This window comes from Hemitrygon akajei, chromosome 1 (genome assembly GCF_048418815.1).
Source record: "Hemitrygon akajei chromosome 1, sHemAka1.3, whole genome shotgun sequence".
NCBI lineage: Eukaryota > Metazoa > Chordata > Chondrichthyes > Myliobatiformes > Dasyatidae > Hemitrygon > Hemitrygon akajei.
The window spans coordinates 47,146,970-47,172,681 of record NC_133124.1 but is presented as its reverse complement, the minus strand read 5'-3'; the positions used below and the strand labels follow the sequence as shown (position 1 = coordinate 47,172,681).

The 25,712-nt window shown below is 38.8% G+C and overlaps 1 protein-coding gene across 2 annotated transcripts in view; it reads right to left on the bottom strand.

Annotated features, from left to right (window-relative positions):
- Positions 1-25,712, bottom strand: part of st18 (ST18 C2H2C-type zinc finger transcription factor) — a 188,604-nt gene that overhangs the window by 78,769 nt on the left and 84,123 nt on the right. For both annotated transcript variants that reach the window (XM_073042528.1, XM_073042539.1), the window contains exons 5-6: positions 4,516-4,709; positions 766-1,581 (exon numbers count right to left, since the gene is read on the bottom strand). In XM_073042528.1, the coding sequence (XP_072898629.1) occupies positions 766-1,581; positions 4,516-4,709 (1,010 nt within the window). The remainder of the gene's footprint in view (positions 1-765; positions 1,582-4,515; positions 4,710-25,712) is intronic.

Sequence of the window (25,712 nt, the reverse complement as noted above, 5' to 3'; positions counted from 1 at the left end):
GTATGCAAGCAAGGGATAGAGTAATTGAAATTTTGGCTGCTAGATTGAAATGAGGTAGTGGAGATTACTTGAGGCTGAAGCATCAAGGTGGCTTTAGATTGGATGGACTGTTTCTGTGCAATAAGTTTCATACCTTGTTCACCCTAAAATTTTCCATATGGGAATTGAACGAACTGGCTGAACAGAATGAATAATACACCACAATTTTTATGTCCTTTGATGAAGCTAGTAACATCTGTTGACAAGGATTTTTAAAATATCCACAGCAGTTCAAATGGCTGAAAAACCTGTAGTGGGTTTTCCCTATTGTTCAGTGTAACACTGGCAAAGGAGCTGTGGAAAACCAGAGAAAATAGCATATGGCTGGTGTATCTTTGGTTCTTTTACTAAAAAGCTGATGGACAATTGGGAGAACTGCAGAAAGAATTCACTTTCCTCACCAGATGCATGGCAGCACATGCAAAGTTTTTCTGGAAGCATTTAGTAACTGAACTGCAGATTTAAACCATGGTCATTTCAAGCGTTAAAACTCATCTGACCTGACTTGGGAATTTTCATCAAATACAAGCTCCTAACTGGAGCACTACATGGTGTTGAGTTGCTGTCATTTATGAGATCCAAGTCCAGAACAGAATCACGCTCAGACTCAGTCACATCCAGGTCATGGATATGCCATTATGAATGGGGGAACAGCTCTAGAGGATAAATATTATTTTTATGGGCAATATTAAAATTGCTCCTGGAATAATTAAAAAGGCACTTTACCTCTGCTGGAGAAACTTTTCCGGAAGCCAATGTCAATAGTCTTGCAAAGTTGCCTTCCTGCTGTTAACTTCTCCAGTAAAATCCTTTCATTTTCCTTGTGTGTTTCCTTTATGATGTAACCCCGCTCTGCCTGTAGAGCTATAGCCTGTTCCAGGAGACTTAGGTTCCCCTTTGCAGTGCTAAAGTCTTCTGAATCCTCTGTAGTTGTGGATAGCTGAGAAGTGCAGTCATCATCAGTCATTGGAGACTGCATGTCACCTACAGGAAGGCCTGGCTTTGAATCTGGTGCTTCACCAATATTGTTCACTCTGCTCTGATAGGTTGGCTCCTGTGAAACAATTTCTGTTATCTCAGATTCCTTGCATTTTGCCCTTAAAATGTCTTTAGGTTTACTGCCCAGGCCATACACCTGAACTGCGAGGGGCTTTAATTCGTTCTTGTTAGATGGTTTGGATAAATCTTGAGGTTGGTCACAGTTGTCGTAAATATTCTCGGAAGGAACTTGAGTATTTTCTGCATAGGAATAGTGTGGTACTATTTCTTTCTCACATACACTTGCCTTATCTTTAGTTGGGATTTCAGAAGTATTTCTTTCATCTCCATCACTTTCTCCCTCCAAAGACTGTACCCCACTGTCATTTAAATTGTTTTCGATACACCTCTGTATTCCTGCATCTTCAGCTATTTTTCCCAGATCTTGAAGTGATTTAGCTACCAGCTCCTGATAGCTGTTGAAATCATCACTATTATTGTTAGTGTCTTTCGCTGGTAGGTCCATTTGAGAGTCTTCGTGTGTTGAATACAGAATTCTGTTTTCTAGGCAACAAACAAATCATTAAAGCACATGAGGTTTCTCTTTTCATTTTGTTATTTCATCTCCTAAAGACACTAATTCTTGATGGGGAATAGCTCTTCAGGCTCCTGGCACCATTCACATCCTTCATAAATTGGTCTTGGCAGTGAGTGCCATCCTGCAATCTTACCACTGGGGAGACCACGGCCAAATCCCAATCTATCTTTGCCCAAAATGCGTACACATGGTTAGTTATCAAGAATAAGGTCCAGGGTTGATCTTTTTCTAACCTTAGGCAGAGGGCTTTGAGAAAAATTTTAGCACTGCAGCTGCCATTGTGGCTGTGATAAAGGCAACTCAGATTCTGGGGAGGGAAGGTTTGCTCAAGGTGCTACGTAATAAATTCATTGGAGAATCATTTTCAAATGATTGGTAATTCAATAGGAAAAAAATGAAAAGGGACATTTATTGGAGCTGTAAAAATTTTGATGTTCAGGTAAATCTTGAATGATCATTTTCTACTGGCCATTATATTGATTGGAACACAGATGCCACAGGCAAAGAGAATATCTTTATACAAGGGGTCATTGCTGCCATTTTGAAGCAAGAATGCAACTCACTTTTACAATTAAATGTTAAAGTATTTACTAAAAATAAGGTCAAACTCCCGGAGCATTGCAAATTGGAAGTGAACACTAAAAGGGAGAAACACATCTGTACTTGCTGCCACTTAAAGTGTGCACAAGATCTGCCTTATCCATATATTGTCCCATTCTGAATACGTGGCAATGAGGAAAGCCGATGTCCAATACTCATGGACAGTTACCAAAGATAGAATTTTCTCTTAATTTATCAGTTTCAGGTGAAGAAACATCTGATATTTTAGGAGTAATTCAATGAAACATATTTGGGAAGTAATGTTGGTGAGAACTTGACATTTCTCCTTAGTTGGGCAGCTGAGTGATGTGCAACTAAAGTATGAAAGCAGTTCTCCTGCTGGAGTGGTGCAATGAGAGCCTAATAAATTAATATGGGCACAGTTGTTTAGGAACTGACAGTGCTTTAAAGCCATATTAAGCAGTTAGTTTACCAGAGACAGTATTTTTTCAGGGACCCCACACTCCCACAAAGGACAACTTTGCTGCACAGGAGGTTCAAAATATGATAGAGGAGAAAGGTCAGGGAGTAGGAAGAGGATCGGTGAAATAGAGCTGAGATAGTAGATACATATTATACAGTACAGGAACAGGCCATTCAGCCTACAATGTCTGTACCAACCATGATGCAAGTCCTATCCATCTGCACATGGTTTGTGTTGCTCCGTGCTTTGCCTACTGATGTCCCTGTCTAACTTATTCTTAAGTTTTGTTATGGTACCAGCATTTATCATCTTCCCTGACAGCAAGTTCCGGGCACTACAACCTCTGTGTAAAAGCCTTGTTGCCTTAAAAATCTCCTTTAAACTTTCCCTCTCTCACCTTAAATCTATGTGCACTGGTATTTGACAATCTTCCGTTTCCTTCTAGGAAAAAGACTCTGTCTACCCTATCTATGCTCCACATATGTTTACATACTATTATCATATCACTCCTCAGCCTTCAACACACCAGAGAAAGCAATCCGAGTTTGACCAATCTCTTCTTATAACTAATATTCTCCAATTCAGGAGACATCTTGGTGAATTTCTTCTGCACCTTTTCCAAAGCTTTCACTTTCTTCCTGTAATGTGGCAGCTAAGACTTCACACAAGTGTGGTCTAACCAGTGCTTCATTCAAATGCAACATGACTTCCCAACTTTTATAATGAACAGCTTGACTAATGAAGGCAAGTGTGCTGTTTAACCTCTTTACCATCCAACCTACTTGTGTTGCTGCTTTTGGGGAGCTTTGAACCTGGACCCCAAGATCCCCAGTACATGTTGACAGTTGCTGTATATTTTCCTCTTGCATTTAGTCACCTAAATTATAACCTCTCACACTTGTGTGGATTCGTCTCCATCTGACATTTCTTTGCCCACATTTCCAACTGGTCTGTATTGCATTGAATTCTTCCTCAATATCTACAATCCTGCCAATTTTTACATTATCTGAAACTTATGAATAAAACCATCAAAAGTTTTGTTTGTGTAGCTTATATATATCACAAACAACAAAATCCCAGTACAAATCTTTGTAGATGACCAATAGAAACAGACCTGCAGTAAGAATAATAGCCTTCCACCACCAGAACTACCCTCTGCCTTCTTTGACCAAACCTATTTTGAATCTACCAGATCTCCATTCATCTCATGTGCTTTGATCTTTTGGACCAGCCTTCTAGGAAAGTGATTTTGATTGTGGTTGGAAGTAAATAATGATAAATTTTTGTGTTATGACACATTATAGGAATTTAAAGCCCAAATAGCAGGTAATTATTATTGATTTATCTTTAAAAAAAGCTTTAGTGTTTTTAAATATTGGCATTGAGGACAAAATGCAACTGTAATTATGTGGAATCAGGCAAACACTGCAAAAATATCAGTGTAACCAAAAAATCAGCACAAAAATGTAACGGTACAATAATGAAAAAAACAGAATTATGTTTGGTGGTGTATGATTTGTTGAATTGTTTCTCAATCCACTACTTTGGCCACTTCTGTTCATTACTAATGGAATGATTGTACCTAATAAAAGCACTAGAAAGCAACAATGACTACTGTTGCTAAGTTACACAGTTCTGATATATCCCAATTAGCCACATGGTGATTACTGGACATGGTGAAAATGCAAGGTTACCTAACAATGTCTTTTTTATGCCATGCTGAAAAACATCATTGAAAGGAGTATACGTCATTGGAATATTGTTATAATTATAATGATGTACTGAAACGCCTATTTGGACTTTCTATCTATTTAAAGAATAGTTCCAAAAAAGCTACTGGACTTCAATCTGACATGGATTATCTTTTTAGCATTACCTAACAAATGCCGGTGGTTTTCCATATTATCTGCCTTTGCCATAATCTCATCACAGTCTTTACCATCTTTACTTTCTTCTTCACAGTCCTTGCTGGGACTGTAGTGACGTGGTTTCATCAGAAGGGATTTTCTTTTGTTCACTGATGCTCCCAGTTCCATTTCTTGTATCTTTCTCCTCTTTGCCAGAGAACAGCTATGGAACATTTAAGGGAGGGAAAACAGAACAATTACATAAATTTTATTTTTGGAAGCAACACAAACTTTGAATATTACTGCCAGAATGGATTCGATTCCAGCCAATAAAGACCAATGCATGATAGCAGAAACACATGAAGTTTGGGAGCAACAGTACAAAGGCAGTAGATGTCACCATATTAAAATTCTACTTGTTCAAACTGTGCATCGTTGTAGGTGGTTGCATGTGACTGTTGACATGTTCACTATTGCTAAGGCATGGTAAATATATTGTACCTGGAATGTATTCACTTGATACTTCAATATGATTGCCTACTTTGAAAATGGGTAGGTATTCATGTTCCTATTTCCTTATAACATAGAACAAGCCCATTTGACACATCAAAGATTTTCTAGCTAACAGAGCAATCATCAATCTGATTTCCCCACTTATTTACCTGTTACTTTTCTCTTACACAAGGCCATTGAGAATCCTGATTCTTTCACCAATCACCTACTGTACATTATCAGCAATTCACAGTGACCAATAACCTGACAAGCAGCATATCCTCCTTAGGAAACTGGGGCATCTGGGGTAAACCTTCATGGGCACAGGAAAGTGTGCAAGCTGCACTCAATTAAAACCAAAGCTACAGGAAAGATGTTGTTAAACTGGAAATAGTGCAGAAAAGATTTACAAGGACGTTGCCAGTGGTCAGAATAGAACCTAGTTCACTGGAGCTTTGAGGCAGCAGCACTACCTGCAGTGCCACTGTGTCAAGTTTAAAGGCTTTATTGTAGGAATCAGCAAATTAAAATTTCACATAATCTCTGCCATGTACAATCCCACGGCCGGCTGCGAAAGGAGGAGAGTTGGGTATGGGACTAGCAACCCCATTCTGTAAAAACCCAGAGCTACAGAAATGCCAGCATAGGCTTCAAGGACCTCATCCCTGGGACAGGAAGGTTCTTCACCTAGAAGACATATGAGGTTATGTGGTAAATGCAGAAGTCACAGGGCCAATCAATCTTGCATCTGCTCAGGACAGAGGACTCTATGCTGTTGGCAGCCTATACTCCGGTAGGGGTGATGGGTTTAACAAGATGAAAAATTCACATATTTCAAGAAATTAATTACAATTTGCAAATCTATATAAATTCTTCTTTCCAGATTATATTTCTACAAAGTGATCTTAAGAAGCTGAATACGTGGACTGAGAAATAGTAACTAGAGTTTAATTTCGATAGGTGCAAGGAGTAGCATTTTGGATAATCAAGTCAACGAAGGGCTTCCACAATGAATGACAAAGTTATGGGGAGTGCTATAGAACAAAGGTCCCTTGGAGCTCGGGTACGTGCCCCTGATAATGGAGTCACAGATAATCAGCGTGGTTAAGAAGGCTTTCGGCATGCTGGCCTTCACCATTCAGGGCACTGAGTAAAGAAGTTAAGAGGATATGGTGTGGGTTACAAGATGCTGGTAAGCACTGGTCATAATGCTACAGGAAAGATGTCATTTAACTGGCAAGAGTGCCAAAATTATTTACAAGAATGTTGCCAGGACTTGATAATTGAAGAACTCAGAAAAATATTGCAGTACCAGAGAGACATTAGGGACTGCTGTGTACTTTGCTTCTTGGAAATATGGCTCTCCCTTATCATTTTGGATGCTGCACTTCAGCACAATGGCTTCACCATTCTCCTCAAAGACAGGACAACTGAGTCTTTTAAAGGTGGAGGAGCTGTATGAGAACTCACTGTGGTGCACAGATATGGCAGTTCTGTCACAATCCTGCTCACCTGACCTGGAACACCTAATGGTCAAGTGTTTGCCATTTTATCTGCCTAGGGAATTGTTCACCATCAACCTGTTAGCAGTGTACATTCTACCTCTGACCAACATCAGGCAAGCAGAGCACCGTGATCAGCAGTCACAAAACCGCTTCTTCCTCTCCGCCTTCAGATTTCTGAATGGAAAATAAACCCATGTGCACTAGCTCACTGTTTTGTCATTTTTTTGCATTGATTTCATTATATATATACATATTTCTTATTGTACTTGATAAGTTTTTATTCAATTTTTATTATTATGTATTGCAGTACTGTGGCTGCAAAACAACAAACTTCATGACATAAGCCAGTAATATTAAATCTGATTCTGTTTCTGAGACTGCGTTATTGGAAGAGGGTGGACGGGCAAGCACTTTTTTCTTGAAACAAAGGGGACTGAACTGTGATCTTAAAAGGCAGTTGGACTGGTGCAAGCATAGGAATGGTTTAGAAGATTGTGGGCCAAACACAGACAATTGGAATGAGCTTAGATGGGCATTTTGGTCAGCCTGGATCAGTTGTGCTGCAGGGCCTGTTTCCATGCCGAATGACTTTACACAAATTTTGTTTTATTTATTCTTTATGAGGGATCTGTACATCAGTAACAATGCCAGCATTATTGCCTATTCCATAGTTTTTGGAAACTAAATTAATTAAACTGGGGTATACTGAATATTACCTTTTAGTCATATTTCCCAATTGACAAATTAAAGCTTACTTTGTCCTGTCTCATGTTCCCATTTACTGAAAACATCATGACTGTGGAAATCTGTGGAGAATTTTTGAGAAATTCTTCAAACATTTTACTTAATTATGAGAACCACAAAGGTATTCAATGGAATTTAAGAAACAATTTTTCAAATATCTGTACTGTGATAATTTTTCTCAGAAATAAAACTCGAATAGTAATAAAAATTGACAGCAAAAGCAGTATAGCATTGAATTAGGCATTAATTTAATGTTCAAGCAAACTTCAGCATAATCCTGTTAACCTTGCATATCGCAACACAACTAGTAACTAATACATGTAAGTTGATGTTTTGATGTTTGCAGTTTATAGACCTACATCTTTATTTGTGCTTTAATTAGATTACAGCTTATTGAAGTACTGTAGTTGTTCAGATGCTAATGTCTGCCATATTGAAAGTAGCAGCTGACAGGTGGGTGTCATTTGCTGAACTGTACCCTTCACAAGTGGTGTCACAGATACAGGTGAAACACTATTGCTTAACTGAAGATCCACATGGAAATTGGAATGCTCACACAACCAGTGGGAAGGAGAGAAAGCATTCATTAGAAAATGACTCTTCTTTTGGGCAAAATGTCATCATTTATCATTTTAACAGAATAATTAGCAGGAATACAATTTGTTGAGTTTCTCAGCAGTTTAACATATCCATTTTCACATTTGATAGTGACAAATAATGTGAAGTCTTGAAGGGCTCCATATCCTGCGCGATCATCACTATAGCAGAATTCTCAGCTGTTATAAGCAAAATTGCCTCCTTGTCGCTACTTGATTTTGATCTTTCTAAACGTGTGTGTTTGCGGGTGTGTTGGCAGGGCCAGTATTTCTCAGCTATTTGTCAACACCCTTGAGAAATAGATGGAGAACTGATATCTTGACCCATTGTAGTCCTTGTGGTGAAGTTGCATGCACTGTATCAGTTCTGAAACACTCGGTATATACCAGTTTTTAACAATGGACATAATAATCATCAATAATCCATTTGCTACCATTAGTTTGAGACTGTGCTTTCTGAGAACACTTTCCTGATGCTTGTTCTCTATTAAAGTGCTTTAACACATTTAGTTTAACTATTAGATAATTGATTCAAACTAGACTATATAATTAGCTCCTGAATTCACTCACTTAATAAATTAATATTGCTGACAAGACCAAAGTAATACTCAGAGGGCAAAGGACTTTGTAAGTACTTCTTACAAGTGCCATTTTAGTCTTTAGTTTTATCCTTATCACTCTATATATATTCAGTGGCCACTTTATTAGGTACACCTGTGCAGCTGCTCGTTAATGCAAATATCTAATCAGCCAATTATGAGATAGCAACTCAATGCATAAAAGCATGCAGACATGGCCAAGAGTTTGAGTTGTTGAACAGACCAAACATCAGAATGGGCAAGATATGTGACGGTGACATAATTGTTGATGCCAGACAGGGTGGGTTGGGTATCTCAGAAACTGCACAAGTGGTACCCATCGCAAGTGGTGTAACAGATACAGGCGAAACACTGATTTTCACACACAACAGACTCTACAGGTTACCAAAAAGAATCCAGTGAACAGCAGTTCTGTGGGCCAAGACACCTTGTTAATGAGAGAGGTCAAGGGGGAATGGCCAGACTGGTTCAAGTTGACAGGAAAGTGACAGTAACCCAAATAACCATGCATTACAACAGTGGTGTGCAGAGAGGCATCTCTGATCTCGCAACGTTTAAGAACTTTGAGGCAGATGGGTAACAGTAGCAGGAGAGACAGTAGCTAATAAACTGGCTACTGAGTACACACTATTTTGTCACACCCTTCATTCCACGTGCACTGAGAAGGTAAATGTGACCAACATGAATTGTGTGATGTCGTGGGACAGATGACAGATTTCCTTCCTCCCTGTTAGTTATCATTCCTAAACATGAACTGTACCACAGGGTAATATTGGGTGGCCAAAACCCCCCATACTGTTTCAGTATCTGCACCTGATTGAATTTGAAGGGATTGTTGGAATTTAAATTACATGCAAATTAATGTGCATCAGCAGATTGCACATATTTCCTCTAATAGAATTTGATGCAGATCTTGGCCAGTCTCCTGACACTTCCTAAATTATCATTTAGGTCTGTCTAAGCTTGAAGTAACAGCTATTATTAAGAAGGGTGTTTAAGTTTTACTAGATAAATGAAGATTTTATTGGAATTTGCAGATGAACACTGTTGGGCCCATTCATTCTGTGACATATTGTTGCTATACCCCCATTCTTCAATTTCCAGCCTAATTTTAAGATTGATGCTAAGTCTATGATTTCTGATCTGAGTCCCTCTGCACCCTCACGTGTGCCTGGTACTTATCAGGGGAAGAAAAAATCTGGGCTGCATTGACTAAAGTCTGTTTCCTTGATCACAAGAGTTAGGTGGTACTGGAGATGCAGCCCGTATCCATCACTACGAAAATTAGGCTATTCCTGCATATCCCAGCACAACTAGTAATGGAAGTCGCTGCTCAGCACGTCTGCTTTGATATCTGTGGTTTTTCACAGTCACAGACCATCAGCAAACTTCAGGAGACCTATGGAGGAAGGTGTAGCAATATGGCTGCTTTTGAATCCATGCCAACAAGCTAAACTTTAAGACCATTAGAGGTAGGCTATTCAGCCCCTCAATCCTGGTCTGTCATTCAAAGGGATCATGGGTGATCTGACATTCCTATATCCATTAGAGCATTTCAATTGTTCACTACTCTCTGTGAGAAGAAATTCCCAGACACCTCAGTTTAAAATACCTCCCTAATTTTATAACTATGTCCTATTGTTTGAGGCTCAGTTATGAAAACACCTCAACATCTACCCCATCATGTCATTATAAGGATCTTATATGTTTCAATAAAATCATCACTCATCCTATAACTATAACTTTTTTAGCCATTCATTCTGTCACAATGTTCTCATCTCAGAAATTAGCCCAGTGGATCTGCTGGACAATCAGCAGTGCTAGTACATCCTTCTGTAAAGAAGTGAAAATATAACTTTTCATAGTAGTTCAGGTACAGCCTCAGCTATACATCGCAGAGCAGTAACAAAATGTTATATTTCTGAACACGTACCCTTTGTAAGAGAACGACTTGCTATTTGCTTTGCTATTTTGTTTTTCACCTGCATGCTAATGTTTTTCTATCCATTAGAATGCCTTGATCCCTATCTACCCTTTATTGTTAGATAATAGTGTGTCTTTAGATTCCTTCCATTGAAGTGTGGTTTCCTGCATTACACTGCGCTTGCCAAGTTTTTTTTCTCTCTTACTCAACAAATACTTTCTTGTTGCAATGTCTAAATATCCACGCTGCAGCATGCTCTCCCATCTACCTGTGTGTCATCAGTAAACCTGGACTTTACCCTCTGTCCCCTCTGCCAAGTTATTACCCAGTTAAAGGCAAACAAGTAATCTTTGCGACAAATTAGGTTGAACACCTATGCTCGGTCCGCCAGAGAAAGCAGGATCTCCCAGTGGCCACACATTTTAATTCCACGTCCCATTCCCATTCTGATATGTCTATCCATGGCCTCCTCTACTGTCAAGATGAAGCCACACTCAGGTTGGAGGAACAACACCTTATATACCGGCTGGGTAGCCTCCATCCTGATGGCATGAACATTGACTTCTCTAACTTCCGTTAATGCCCCTCCTCCCCTTCTTACCCCATCCCTGACATATTTAGTTGTTTGTTTTTTTTCTTTCTCTCTGCCCATCACTCTGCCTGTTCTCCATCTCCCTCTGGTGCTCCCCCCCTCCCCCTTTCTTTCTCCTGAGGCCTCCCGTCCCATGATCCTTTCCCTTCTCCAGCTCTGTATCACTTTTGCTAATCACCTTTCCAGCTGTTAGCTTCACCCCCACCCCTCTGGTCTTCTCCTAGTTAAATCTCACTCAAGATTTGTACTACTGAATATTTGGTCTTTCTCATATTATCCTCTACGGTATTTTGCTTTGCTCAAATTGCCATCATAATTGAATATTACAACCTTAGCTGCAGTTCAGAAGTGCATCTTTGACTGGATGTTTCTGATAAGGCTTTGAGAGGTGCTACATAAATATATAAGTGAAAGGTTTTTTTTAGATAATTGTGCCAAATATTGGATGAGAGATAAGTATTGGCCAAAATACCACTGCACTCTTCTTAGAACAGTATCACAGGATCTCTCTGGCCAATCTTAGAAGGTAGAAGGAAGTAGATTTAATTTCTAATCAAAATTTCACACTGCTATCAGTGTAACACCCCCTGAGATTGTACTGATTTTGTATTTTGTCAGTAAGGCATCCTCCTTCCACACAAGACCTGTTTTACTTGCGATGCTGTGACTGTCATAGAAACATAGAGAAATAGAAAACCTACAGCCCAATACAGGCCCTTCGGCCCACAATGCTGCGCCGAACATGTACTTACTTTAGAAATTACCTAGGGTTACGCATAACCCTCTGTTTTTCTAAGTTCCATGTACCTATCCAGGAGTCTCTTAAAAGATCCTATCATAACTGCCTCCACCAATGTGGCCGGCAGGCCATTCCACGCATACACCACTCTCTGCATAAAAAAACTTATCCCTGACATCTCCTCCGTACCTCCTTCCAAGCACCTTAAAACTGTGCCCTCTCATGTTAGCCACTTCAGCCCTGGGGAAAAAAGCCTCTGACTATCCACATGATCAATGCCTCTCATTGTCTTATATATCTCTATCAGGTCAATTCTCATCCTCCGTCGCTCCAAGGAGAAAAGACCAAGTCCCCAATCCAGGCAACATCCTTGTAAAACTCCTCTGAACCTTTTCTATAGTTTCCACATCCTTCCTGTAGTGAGGTGACCAGAATTGAGCACAGTACTCCAAGTCAGGTCTGACCAGGGTCCTATATAACTGTAACATTATCTGTCGACTCTTGAACTCAATCCCATGGTTGATGAAGGCCAATACACCGTATGCTTTATCACACAGTCAATCTGTGCAGCAGCTTTGAGTGTCCTATGGACTTGGACCTCAAGATCCCTCTGATTTTCCACACTACCAAGAGTGATACCATTAATACTATACTCTATCATCATATTTGACCTACCAAAATGAACCACCTCACACTTACCTGGGTTGAACTCCATCTGCCACTTCTCTGCCCAGTTTTACATCCTATTGTCCCGCTGTAACCTCTGACAGCCCTCCACACTATTCACAACACCCCCAACCTTTGTGTCATCAGTAATTTTACTAACCCATCCCTCCACTTCCTCATCCAGGTTATTTTATAAAAATCACGAAGAGAAGGGGTCCCAGAACAGATCCCTGAGGCATCCCACTGGTCACCAACCAGTGACCATATACAAACACTCTTTGCCTTCTGTGGGCAAGCCAGTTCTGGATCCACAAAGCAAGATCCCCTTGGATTCCATGCCTCCTTACTTTCTCAATAAGCCTTGCATGGGGCCCCTTATCAAATGCTTTGCTGGAATCCATATACACTACATCTACTGCTCTACCTTCATCAATGTGCTTAGACACATCCTCAAAAAATTCAATCAGGCTCGTAAGGCAAGAGCTGCCTTTGACTAAGCCATGTTGTCTATTCCTAATAATTTTATGCCTCTCCAAATGTTCATAATCCTGCTTCTTAGGATCTTCCCCATCAAATTACCAATCATTGAAGTAAGTCCCTGAGTATAATGCTCCTTTATATAAAAATGCAGATGGAATATAATACTAATAATATAGCTAAGAAATTGTCCTTTGGTAATATGTTTGGCATTTTTGAAAAACATTGCTTATTACATTTTAATGGTGACCTATTTAGTTCTTTTGGATTGCATTGTTATAAACAACTTTTTTTTTTAACTGGATCCCTCAGAGTCTATACAACCCTTAAAAATCCTGGAAGAATTTATTCAAGCTAATTGATTAGTTTGGTTTTGTGGCTGTTTGTGGCTTGGTAGCTTTAAAAAAAGCTAATAAATATGTTGGTGGCTTTTTGGCAAATTATTAATAATTTCAAATGACCTATATTTAAACAGGACAGCAATTATTTATGATAATTAAGTAAGTCCATACTTGTAATGTTTTATCAATGTGATAATGAATTTAAATTGTTGATGATGTGGAAATTGTTGCTTACAAGTGCAATGAATACTATGAAATGTAATATGCTCTTCCTAATTTGGTAATGCAAAGAGGCATAATGGACATAATTGAATAAATTGATTTTACTTTCATATCAATATAAGCTATTGCAGTTTATTAGTCATGTGTCTTTATTTCTTATACAATTACAATTTATAATTTCTAAGATATTCTGGTTGAGTTCGTACTTAAGAGACAAAACAAAAGATACATCTTTAATTGTATACAAAATTTAAGGTGGCACAGTTGTACAACTAATAGCACTGCTGCTTTATGAAACTACAGATCTGGGTTCAATCCCGATCACAGATGGCATCTGTGTGGAGTTTGCACTTTCTCCTGTGACTGTGCAACATTTTTCTGGGTGCTCTGTTTCCTCCAACATCCTAAAGACAAACAGATTGACCAGGTTGATACGTTAATTGGCCACCACAAATTTCCACTAGAGTACATGTTCATGGTAGAATTAGGGAAGGGGTGACTGATGAGCATGTGGAGAAAATTAAAAGAACAGGATTAGTGTAAATGGGTGGTTGATAATCAGTGCAAATTCAATGAACTGATTCATAGTTTTTGTACTGTATGGCTCTGATAAAATTAACCTATTTTTGAACATGTTTCTGTTCAAATCAGTTGTCTGTTGCTAAACAGAAATTTCATCATAACCCAACACAATTTGGCAATGTTATATTAAAAAAAAGTATTTTGAAATATTCCATTGTGTATTTTAGTGGTATAGTGATAAAAGTTTATTAATGGAGCTGGAAATATAATAACCCCAAATATTAATTTTAAACCTTAGTGTCAATCCTTTAATTTTACAGTACTGACAATGACATTTATATAGGCAAAATTATTTTATAGAGTAAACTTAAAAACAGTGTAAAACTTTCCTATTGTATATACTAGTGTACTTACCCCACCCCCAAAATGTAGTTTAACCTATAGAATCTGAATAACTGCCTATGATCAAAGAGCTTATACCGTACCAAAAACAATTTTCAATATCTTTCACTTCCAATGACCAATGACCTGGTCACCCCTATAGAAAAATATTAAAGTACAAGAATAAGGAAGTTTTCTTACAATTACAAAGGACGTTAGTAGGGTCACACCTTGGGTAATGTGTACAATGTCATGCCCTTATTTATTTAAGGATGTCCTAGCATTGATGACAATTCAACAAAGCTTCACTCGATTGACTTCGGGGATGAAGTGAAAACTCTGTTTCAAGGTAACTACTGCATAAATTCCCTGCAGCACTAATGACTGAAAGGTAGTCTTATCGAAACTTAACACCTTGAAAAAGCTATACAGGGTCAATTCTGAAAGTTTGTGCCCCTTGGTTGGAAAGTCAAAAAGAAATGTTTCAGGATAAGAAATTAGAAGACATTTCTTCACTAAGAGGATGGTGAACTTTTGTTATTCACTTCCTCAGAATGCTTTTTCATTGATATAATCAAGCTGAGACAGACACACCGTTTTGCAGAAACCATGAGGAAAAGATGTGGTTGAGAAATTGAAGTGAGGTTAGTCAATGATAATGGAACGCTGATGCGAGCGCTCTACACCTGCTATTTTTTGTTATATTCTTAATGACCAACTCTGTTGCTAGGTTGTGATGCAATCAGTTCAGTAACTGCGGAAATTCAATATGTGTTATTCAGAATTTCCACATCAAATTTCATTACCTTTTCAGCTGTTTTGCTGTTATCAAGGTAAATGTTGAAAGAATACAATTTAATCGTTATCTATATGTTTAAATACAAATTTTATAATTTTCTGTACAACAGCTAATAACAAAATATTATTGAATTTTTATTATATTGTTTACTGAACAGTAAGTAAAAATAAATCGAGATATTTGTATAAAAGCAAATAAAACATCAATATTGCTGAATGTGATGGCATAAATGTTCTAATATATCGAGATTGCTTTTAAAACATCAGTTTCAATTTTATGGACTATTTAAAAAAAAAACAATAATTTTGTTTTCGTAATGAAAACACAGAAATACGAGTCTGTAGCTTGCTGCTAGCAGGTGGAATTGATAATGGGAATCACTGCCAGTTAGTCATGCAACTAGCTCCTGGACTAAATGCCAGAATCCTGGAAAAACTGACCTCCTGTTACATCATGGCCTACCTAGTGACTGAAGCCACCAGATTTGTCAGACTGCTTCATTTGTAGACTCCATATAGAAGCCAAAGAAGAGGTCAGTCTTACTAGAATTCCCTAGCATTATATTTGAGAATCTATCTCCCTGAATATACAGTATTCAGTCAGATTTGGTGAGGGCAAAAGGCCCATTCATTTCAGTTGCTGCATTTTACTTTATTTTAAAGTTTCTGCTCTTATTGATTTACAAATTTACATACTTTAACTCTTTAAATTATTTTATTTATTTTATTCAATTAATAGTTCCTTAATGTCTTATTTCTGGGGATATTTCAAAACTATTGAATTAAGCCTCACATGCTTTGACCAAGGCAACAATTTGAGGATTAATCATTGCTATGGGCTTGCTGCACCTAGCAGTCCAACCGACGGGCAGAGAAGGTTCACTGAGATTGGCCCCCTGTACCCTGGGTGGGAATCCCAGCAGTAGGCTGGGTTCAGCATGATTCAGCCGTTCAAACCACATCAGCTGGAACATAAACCATAGAATGTAGTATCGACCAGGAACAGGCCCCTTGGCCCATGAGGTTGTGCCAAACTAATTAAACTATTAATGCCTAAATATACCAAACCCTTCTGCCTGCACATGGTTGATATCCTTCTATTCTGCACTTATTCACATGCTTATCTAAAGTGCCACTATCATATCTATCTCCACCACCACTCCTGGCAACACAGTTCAAACACACATCACACTCTGTCTTGAAAAACTTGCCCCACACATCTCCTTTAAACTTCCACCCTCTTCTTTAAATCCATGTACTCTAATATTTGACATTTTAACCCTTGGACAAAGATATAGACTCTCTACTCCATTGTGTGAATATATGAGTGGGGAAGTTTAGGACTGTAAGCTATCAATCAATATGACTACAGCAGTAGCATTATACATTCTTAGTGTCTTAAATATGCTTTCTGCATTTCTTGTGATACATTCATATTTAGCCATAACATTAGCAATAAAATAACATTATATCCTGAATGCACCTCAAAACTCTTGTAAATGCACAAAATCCAATTCAGACAACTTAAATTTCATAATCAGCAATAAAAGATATTACCATATTTTAATAATTAATTTCATTAAGCTAGCTCAATGATCTTACTCTAATTGCTTATTTCTGTTATGTAAAACATTTTTAGCAAACATCATTCACTCCAACAGTGACCTTCATTTGATTTCATAATGTCTCTGCAGATGTTGTATACAAGCCAGAAATAAACAGTCCTCTTCATGATATTCAGTCTACTGTGGTGCACTAATTTAAATGATGCCATATAAGTAGTTTATCTGACTTACGCAACCAACAAGAGGACACAGAAATTATAACCCTTCCCACTGGCAATCTCACTGCATGCCACTCCCAGAAAACAGTGGGAAATCACTATTCTCACTCAAAATTACAGGAACAAGGTAGATTACAATAAAACCGAAACTACAAAAAGAAAGAGAACAATAATAATAACAATAACAACAACAATAATAATAATAATAATAATAATAATAATAATAATAATAATAATAATAATAATGAATAAATAATCAATAACCATCAAGGACATGAGATGAAGAGTCCTTGAAAGCAAGTCCTGATCGGTGATGGGGCAATTAAAGTTGAGTGAAGTAATCCTCTCAGGTTCAAGTGCCTGATGGTAAAAACTGATCCTGAACCTGGTGGTGTGGGTTCTGAGGCTCCTGTACCACCTTCTTGATGGCAGAAGCAAGAAGAGAATATGGCCTGGATGATGGGAGTCCTTGACGATAGATGCTTCTTTACTGCGACAGTTTTCCATGTAGATGTGCTCCATGGTGCGGAAGGCTTATTATTATTAGTAGGCTTTTCCTTACAAGGGCTTTAGTGCTTCCATACCAGGCTATGATACCACCAGTCAATATACTCTCCACCATATTGTACATCGATAGAAGTTTGTCAAAGTTTAGATGACTTTCTGAATGAATGTAAACTTCTAAGAAAGTTGAGGCGCTGCCATGCTTTCTTTGTAATGACACTCACGTCCTGGACCCAGGACAGATTCTGCTGAAGGGTTTCAGCCCAAAAAATCGACTGTACTCTTTTCCAAATCCTGTCGAAGGGTTTTAGCCTGAAATGTTGACTGTACTCTTTTCCATAGATGCTGCCTGACCTGCTGAATTCCTCCAGCACTGCCTATGTATTAATCACAGTTCTAGTTGCACAAGGAGGTATTAAGCCTAAGGATGTGAAGCTTATTGATTAGTTTTAAGGGTTTGATAGTATTGAATGCCATGCTGTAGTCAACGAAGACCATACTGATGTATGCATCTTTACTGTCTAGATACTGAGCGAAGAGCCAATTAAATGTCATCTGGCTGTTGACCTGTTGTGATGGCAGACAAATGGAACGGATCCAAATCACTTCTCAAGCAGGTACTCCATTTGGGTTGGATGCTTTCCGTAGGTTCACTCTCCTGAAGGATGCTCTGATGTCAACCTCAGACACAGCAATCTCATGGTCATCAGTGGATGGTGCGAGTTTATCATGAAACAGAGACCCCTACCTTCAGCCTTTACTAAATCAGCGGTCCTGTCCAGTCCGTCTAGTCTATCAAAAAGCGTTTGGGTCTTACTAACGTATTCAGCATGTCTAGAGTAAGCCATGTCTTCATGAAACACAGATCACAGCACTTCCTCAAGTCCTACCGATACAGCAATCTTACCATAGATCCTCAATCTTGTTCTCCAGGGACTATACATTTGGTAGATTTTTATTCCCCTACATCTCAGTCTGGCTTGGAGTTCTCTCTTCCTCACTCTCTTCCAGTCATGCTGATGTACCTTTGGCCGCTGCAAATGCCATACCTGCATGCTTGAGAGTTAAGTCTGCTGAAGATCATGAAATAGCTAATTCCTTAAGACAGTTCAAAAGGGAAAAGTCTGAGTGAAATTACAGGTTGCAGGCTACAGTGAGAGTAATTCAGAGGAGGTACAGTATATTCAGAGTTCACCAGTGACATCTTGGACACTGGTCCAACTGAAATGAACTCCATCATCATTTTAACCACAATGAATTGTTTTGTGATCTCACATTTGTGAAATTGTTCAAAGACAGTCTTTTTACAGACACCAACTTTGAATGAATAAAAGGAAATCCATCCCACAATTTCCTGCCTCACAATTATTCATTCTGGTGTTCTCCCTTCTTTTTCACCAAGTGATCAGTGGGGAATTAGTCAGTTCTAGTTCGATGTTTTATTAATATAGGAAATGCTATTGTTTTAGTGTCTATCAATGACAAAATATTGATATTACTTCAGGCTTGGTTTTGAAGAGCAAAGATTTTATTTTTTACCAGTTAACTCTAGATCTAATATTTCCCTTTCTAATATTTCTTGGCGAGCTTTTCAAGTGAAATTGGAAGATAGGAATTTATATAAAAGCATATATTTCTCATGCCTAACAACAAAATAACTTGCCATTCCACAGCACAACGACTTCTGACAGCCAGTGGAATATTTGCTTGTATTTCCCCTATAAATGTTATCAGAATTCACATGATGCACTGTCATTGTTAATGCAAACAGAGCAAAAAGATGGGTGTGCCTGCCAGTCAAACAGAAGACTGTTTTGCAATGATGCATTTGTTGTTGAAAGAACTTGGCACAGATCAGCCAGCTAAACTGAAATATCAAGCCAGAACTGCAAGAGAAATATAATCTCTCTCACTTACAGAGGTAGTGTGAATGTGGCTGATACAAACGATGGGAGAAAAGGAAGACAGCAAGCCTTAATCAGGGAAGGGGATCACATTTGGTTTCAGTCATAGACCTTTTACAAAGACAGCTGTTACTATTTCCTTTTCTCCCTTACTCTTGCTGAAAATGCACTTGGTTTTGTTCAAGATAACAAAGATAAGTCATTAAAATACATCAATTCATGCGGAGATGGAACAGATGTATATTTAAATTTTGGGGTGGAGTTTCATGGGTTTCGTAAGTTGGTGTTGGGGATTAATATTCTGATTTATTATTACTTTGGAGTCTTAGAGTCATTGAAAATGACAACACAGAACCATTAATCTTCTTAGTCCCATCGACCTGCACCCAGGATCAAACCTTCCATAACCCTGTCATCTAGGTACCTACCAAAATGTTTCTTAAATGTTGAAATTGACCGTGGATCCACCACTTACATTGGCACCTCATTCCACACTCTCACCACCCTCTGAGTGAAGAGGCTCCCCCTTAAACATTTCACCTTTGTATAGGCAATTACACAGCACCGCTACTTCCTTAGGAGATTGAGACGATTTGGCACGACTTGTAAAACTTTGGTAAGCTTCAACAGATGTGTAGTGGAGAGTATATTGACTGGATCCATCACCTCATGTTCTTGATATTTATTGCTTGTTAATTTATTATTATTCCTTTCTTTTTGTGTTTGTGCAGTTTGTTCTCTTTTGCACACTGGTTGAATATCCAAGTTGATGTGGTCTTTCATTGATTCTATTATGGTTATTATTCTATTATGTATTTATTGAGTTTGCCCACAAGAAAGTAGATCTCAGGGTTGTATATGGTGACATATGTGCACACGATAATAAATTTACTTTGAACTTTTGAACCTTTCAGCCTTAAGCCATGACATCTTAGTCTCATCCAACCTCAGTGGAAAAAGCCTACTTGCATTTACCCATTCTATACACCTCATAATTTTGTATACTTTTATGAAATTTCCCCTCAGTCTTTTACATTCTAGGGAATAGATTCCTGATGTATTCAGTCTTTCCTTATAACTCAGATCCTCAAGTCTCAGCAACAACCTTGTAAATTTTCTCTGCACTCTTTCATTCTTATTTACACATTTCCTGTATATAGGTACCAAAACTGCACGTAATATTCCAAATTAGGCCTTACCAAGGTCTTATACAATTTCAACATGACATCCCAACCCCTATAAAAATACATTGATTTATGAAGGCCAATGTGCCATAACCTTTCATTATACCCTGCCTACCGGTGATGTAACTTTCAATGAATTATGGATCTGTACTCCCAGATCCCTTTGTTCTACTGCACTGGTCAGTGCCCTACTGCTCACTGTGAAAGACCTACCCTGGGTGATCCTCCTGAAGTGCAACACCTTACACTTGTGTCTGCATTAAACTCCATCTGCCATTTTCCAGCCCACTTCACCAGCTGGTCCATATCCTGCTGCAAGATTTGATGGTCTTCCTCCCATCTTGGTGTCATCCGCATATTTCCTGTTTCCGTTAACCACATTATCATCTAGATCATTGATCTAGATGACCAACAAGAGCAGACCCAGCGCTGATCCTTGCGGCACACTTCTAGTCACAGGCCTCCAGTCAGAGAGGCAGCCATCTATAACCAATATCTGTGAAGCCAATATCTAATCCAATTTACTACTGCAGTTTGAATACCAAATAATTAAGCCATCTTGACCAATCTCCCATGTGGAACCTTGTGAAAGTTCATGTCGACAACATTCGTGGTTTTGCCTTCATTAGCATTCCTGGTAACTAAGGATTGGTTAGACTTGACTTACCGCACACAAAGGGATGAGAGGTTCTGATCATCACTAATTACTTTGTGAGGAAGTAAAGCAGAGTTGCTGCAGAACTTCTTGTTTCTAGCTTCTTACACTGTTTATCTGAAGGCTCTGCCAATCTTCCACCAATTGTGGAAGAATATCATGACAGTCTCCACATAAAATCAAAGTACATGCTTAAAGTTCATTGTCTTCCATGTTGGTCTGCTGCAAATGATATTGTGCAGGTGTCCTTTTGAAAATACGATGAGCTATGTAGTTATAATAAATGATCAAATAGTAATGATGCTAAACTGTTATGAAAGCAAAATTGTCATTCTAAGGAAATAAATTGAAAATGGAAGTACTTGGCAGTTGTAGAAACTGTGGGAGATTTTGGGTTTCTACTTAATCAAATTTTCTGTTTTTGAGAATTTGTATTTATATTATGGTAATACAGGTATTCCATAATTTACACACATCCAATTTACAAATTTTCATTACAATACCATTGAGTCTTTAGAGTACATATTGTCCATTTTGCAATGAACTTTTTGCTATAATGAAAATTGTGATCTTCTCTATCTTTGAAGCCTTCTTTCTCCTTTAGCAATTTGTCCCCACTGTGATGACAATGATCTGCATTTTGTTAGCATTAATCAAAATGTATTCTAGAAATGCCTTGCAGTTCTAAAGGTTACACCTCCTCTATCAAATCATGGCAGAGTGTGAGCATTAATACTACGTTGGTTGTAATGAACCCAAGTGGAAAAGACGAGTGTGAAGTGAGCACCAGACATTTGTTAAATCTTGCATTGTTGTGTATTTAATATTTCAGTAATATTTGAGCAAACTTGAATATCTGTTGTTGATTAAGTATTCTTTGTTGTTTATGTAATGCATTGTGTGTTATCTGTATGTATGTTAATTGTATACATCATCACACCACCACGTGATATGTGCACATCTCACTTAAAAATAACAAAAACTATGTAACATGCTGTAAGGTTACACTGCTAATGTAATGGCTTCTCTGTAATGTTCCACTGCTGAGGTAATGGTTTCTCTGTAGCGGTAATGTTTGGGTTATGACTAGAGATAACGGGACATGCTAGCCAATGAGCGGGATGTTGTTCTTTCTTGTGTGTCTGGGAGCTGGGAATTCACGGTCTTTTGCCATGGAGAGCAGGGAGAGAAGACGCGAATGGAGAGAGTTGGTAGACTTCGGACAGAGTGGATTGGAGCGAGGGTCCAAAGGTCAGCGATGATCGAAGGAGGTCGATGGTGCACGAACGGCCTTATCAGTCAGCTTCAATGTTGCGCATTAGATTGTTTCATGAGAATGGGCCCTTTTTCTTTTTTTTGTTTTCTTTACTAACAATATAGTCAAATTAAGAATTATAAAGCTCAATTGTTTAATCGCATATTGTATACTGTTCGTTATTTCGTGGTACTGATTTGTAACAGGGGGCACATCACGCAGTATCCACCCAAATGAGATTTCTTAAGTTTGGCCGGGCTGAGGAGGTTGACTAATCTGTTGGAGTTTTTCGAGGATGTAACCAGGAAGTTAGACGGTTATTGTACCTCGCATTGAACCGGGTATTGTACCTCGATTTTCATAAGGTCCCACAGAGAAGATTGGTGGGGAAAATCAAAGCTCAGGGCATCGGGGGGAAGGCATTGACATGGATAGAAAACTGGTTGGCAGATAGAAAGCAAAGGGTAGCGGTGAATGGGTGTTTCTCGGAATGGCAGGTGGTGACTAGTGGGGTGCCACAGGGCTCGGTATTGAGACCACAGCTGTTTACCATTTACGTTAACGATTTGGATGAAGGCATAGAAAATAACATCAGCAAATTTGCTGATGATACTAAGCTGGGTGGCAGTGTGATGTGATAAGGATATTAGGAGAATTCAGGGTGACTTGGATAGGCTGGGTGAGTGGGCAGATACTTGGCAGATGACGTTTAATGTGAATAAGTGTGAGGTTATCCACTTTGGGAGTAAGAACAGGAAGGCAGATTATTATCTGAACGGTGTAGAGTTAGGTAAGGGAGTAATACAAAGAGATCTCGGAGTCCTTGTTCATCAGTCACTGAAGGTGAATGAGCAAGTGCAGCAGGCAGTGAAGAAGGCTAATGGAATGTTGGCCTTTATTACAAAGGCAATTGAGTACAAGAGCAAGGAAATCCTCTTGCATTTGTACAGAGCCCTGGTGAGCCCACACCTGGAGTATTGTGTACAGTTTTGGTCTCCAGGGTTAAGGAAGGACATCCTGGCTGTAGAGGAAGTGCAGCGTAGATTCACGAGGTTAATTCCTGGGATGTCTGGACTGTCTTACGCAGAGAGGTTAGAGAGACTGGGCTTGTACATTCTGGAATTAAGGAGATTGAGAGGGGATCTGATTGAAACATATAAGATTATTAAGGGATTGGACAAGATAGAGGCAGGAAATATGTTCCAGATGCTGGGAGAGTCCAGTACCAGAGGGCATGGTTTGAGAATAAGGGGTAGGTCATTTAGGACAGAGTTAAGGAAAAACTTCTTCTCCCAGAGAGTTGTGGGGGTCTGGAATGCACTGCCTCGGAAGGTAGTGGAGGCCAATTCTCTGGATGCTTTCAAGAAGGAGCTCGATAGGTATCTTATGGATAGGGGAATCAAGGGATATGGGGACAAGGCAGGAACCGGGTATTGATAGTAATTGATCAGCCATGATCTCAAAATGGCGGTGCAGGCTCGAAGGGCCGAATGGTCTACTTCTGCACCTATTGTCTATTGTTATCATCCCCTATATTAAGCCGCTCGCCGAAGCGAGAGTTACATCTGAACAAGTTCTCTTTGGCTCCCGTCTTTTTTGCTTTTAATTAGTTTAATGTTTAGAAGTTACAAAACATGACAGTGGCAATGAGGTATGTTGAAGCTCAGTGAGACGCTCGTTAAAAAAAGCACTGCAAAAAATGGTTGAGTTTTTAAAAAGGTGCAGCACTTTTCATTTCCTTTGAAGCAACAGATTTTCTCCACAACAGGAAAGACGATAGAGTTAAAAAAGCATAAAATGGTCGAATTCAAAGGTTCATAAACAATGTTCCCTCTAATTTGTAATGGCCAGTGCATGCAAAAATCTTGTGTTGTGCAATTTTTTTCCCAGTGGTAATGATATTTGCATATTGAATTTCATATATAGGGTATTCATTTTAACAGCTAGCAAAACACTGTCAATAAGAACCGTGATCTTCTCTGGGTTTGATCATTTTCGATCTTGTTCATCTGCACTCTCACAAAACATACGTAGCAGCCCTGTAGCGTGTAACGAAGGATTTTCTTGCTGGAGTTTTTGCACATTGTTCATATGTGATTGGCTTGTTAAATGACACTTTAAAAATTCAAGTTTCCAAATATCACTCCACTTCTTCCCACTGGGCCAGCTGGTGGCATAGTGGCATCAGCGCCAGACTTTGGAGCAAAGGCTCCTGAGTTCAAATCCAGCCGGCTCCCTTGCACACTTTCCATCCGTGCTGGGTTGAGCATTGAGCTCGCATCTCAGTCTCGTAAAAATAAGAAAGCCTGCTAAAAAAAAATGCCGTCACGACAGCGTCCTGATGATTCCACTCAGAGTTAAGGGCTTTCTTCTTCTTCTTCTTCTCCAGACAATACACGAGGGTAACACCAATTTCTGTATTGTACATAAATATTTCTCATAGCTGCACGCTCCTGACCTCATAAGCTTTCATTAAGTCATTGTGTTTTAAATGATCTAGCAGTTCTTTTGTGTCTTTGGAATTTGACATAGTGAATCGATAATCTCTTTAATAAAGACTGTATAAAGCCTGTTCTAAAATCTTCATTGCAAACTCCACGCTGTCAACACCGTCCACATCAGAAGCTGAAAAAATATGTGATTGTGTACAATTGTGAAATATACTTAACATACCAACGAGGTAGTGGGTGATAAACTTCTGTGCGCAGTTTAAATTCCTTTATGCACTGTTAGCAAAGGATGTGTGCATGTGCACATGCACAAACCTTAGAAGGAACACTGTTCATAAGCAGTGAGTACCAGATGATAATAATCATAAAATAAAATGAGCAGAAATGGCTGGCTCTATCGGAAAGATTGGCACTTTTGATTACATAACAGATAACTGGATATTATATACTGAGCAGATTAGTCAGTATTTTATAGTAAACAGAATGGTTGACGATAAGTGAGTGCCAATTTTGCTGAGAGCATTGGATTTAAAAGCATACTGTGTGCTTAGGAGTTCAACTGTTCCAACCAAACTAGCCAATATGAACTTTGCTGCTATTGTGAAAGTAATACTGGAACATTTAGATCTGAAATCATTGATGATTGCAGAACATTTTTAGCTTCATAAGGGGAATCAAAAGGAAGAGAAGTCCATTTCAGCATACATGGCTGGATTGAAGAAATTGTCTGAGCGTTGTCAGTTCAGTGATAGGCTTAATGATGCACCAAGAGATCACTTAGTTTATGGAATCTTACAAGAAAGCATCAAAACAAGTGCAATCTGAAGCACAAGTTTTATTTAAAAGAAATTGCTGCATCAATTGAAATGGCAGACAGGAGCGCAAGTGAGCTT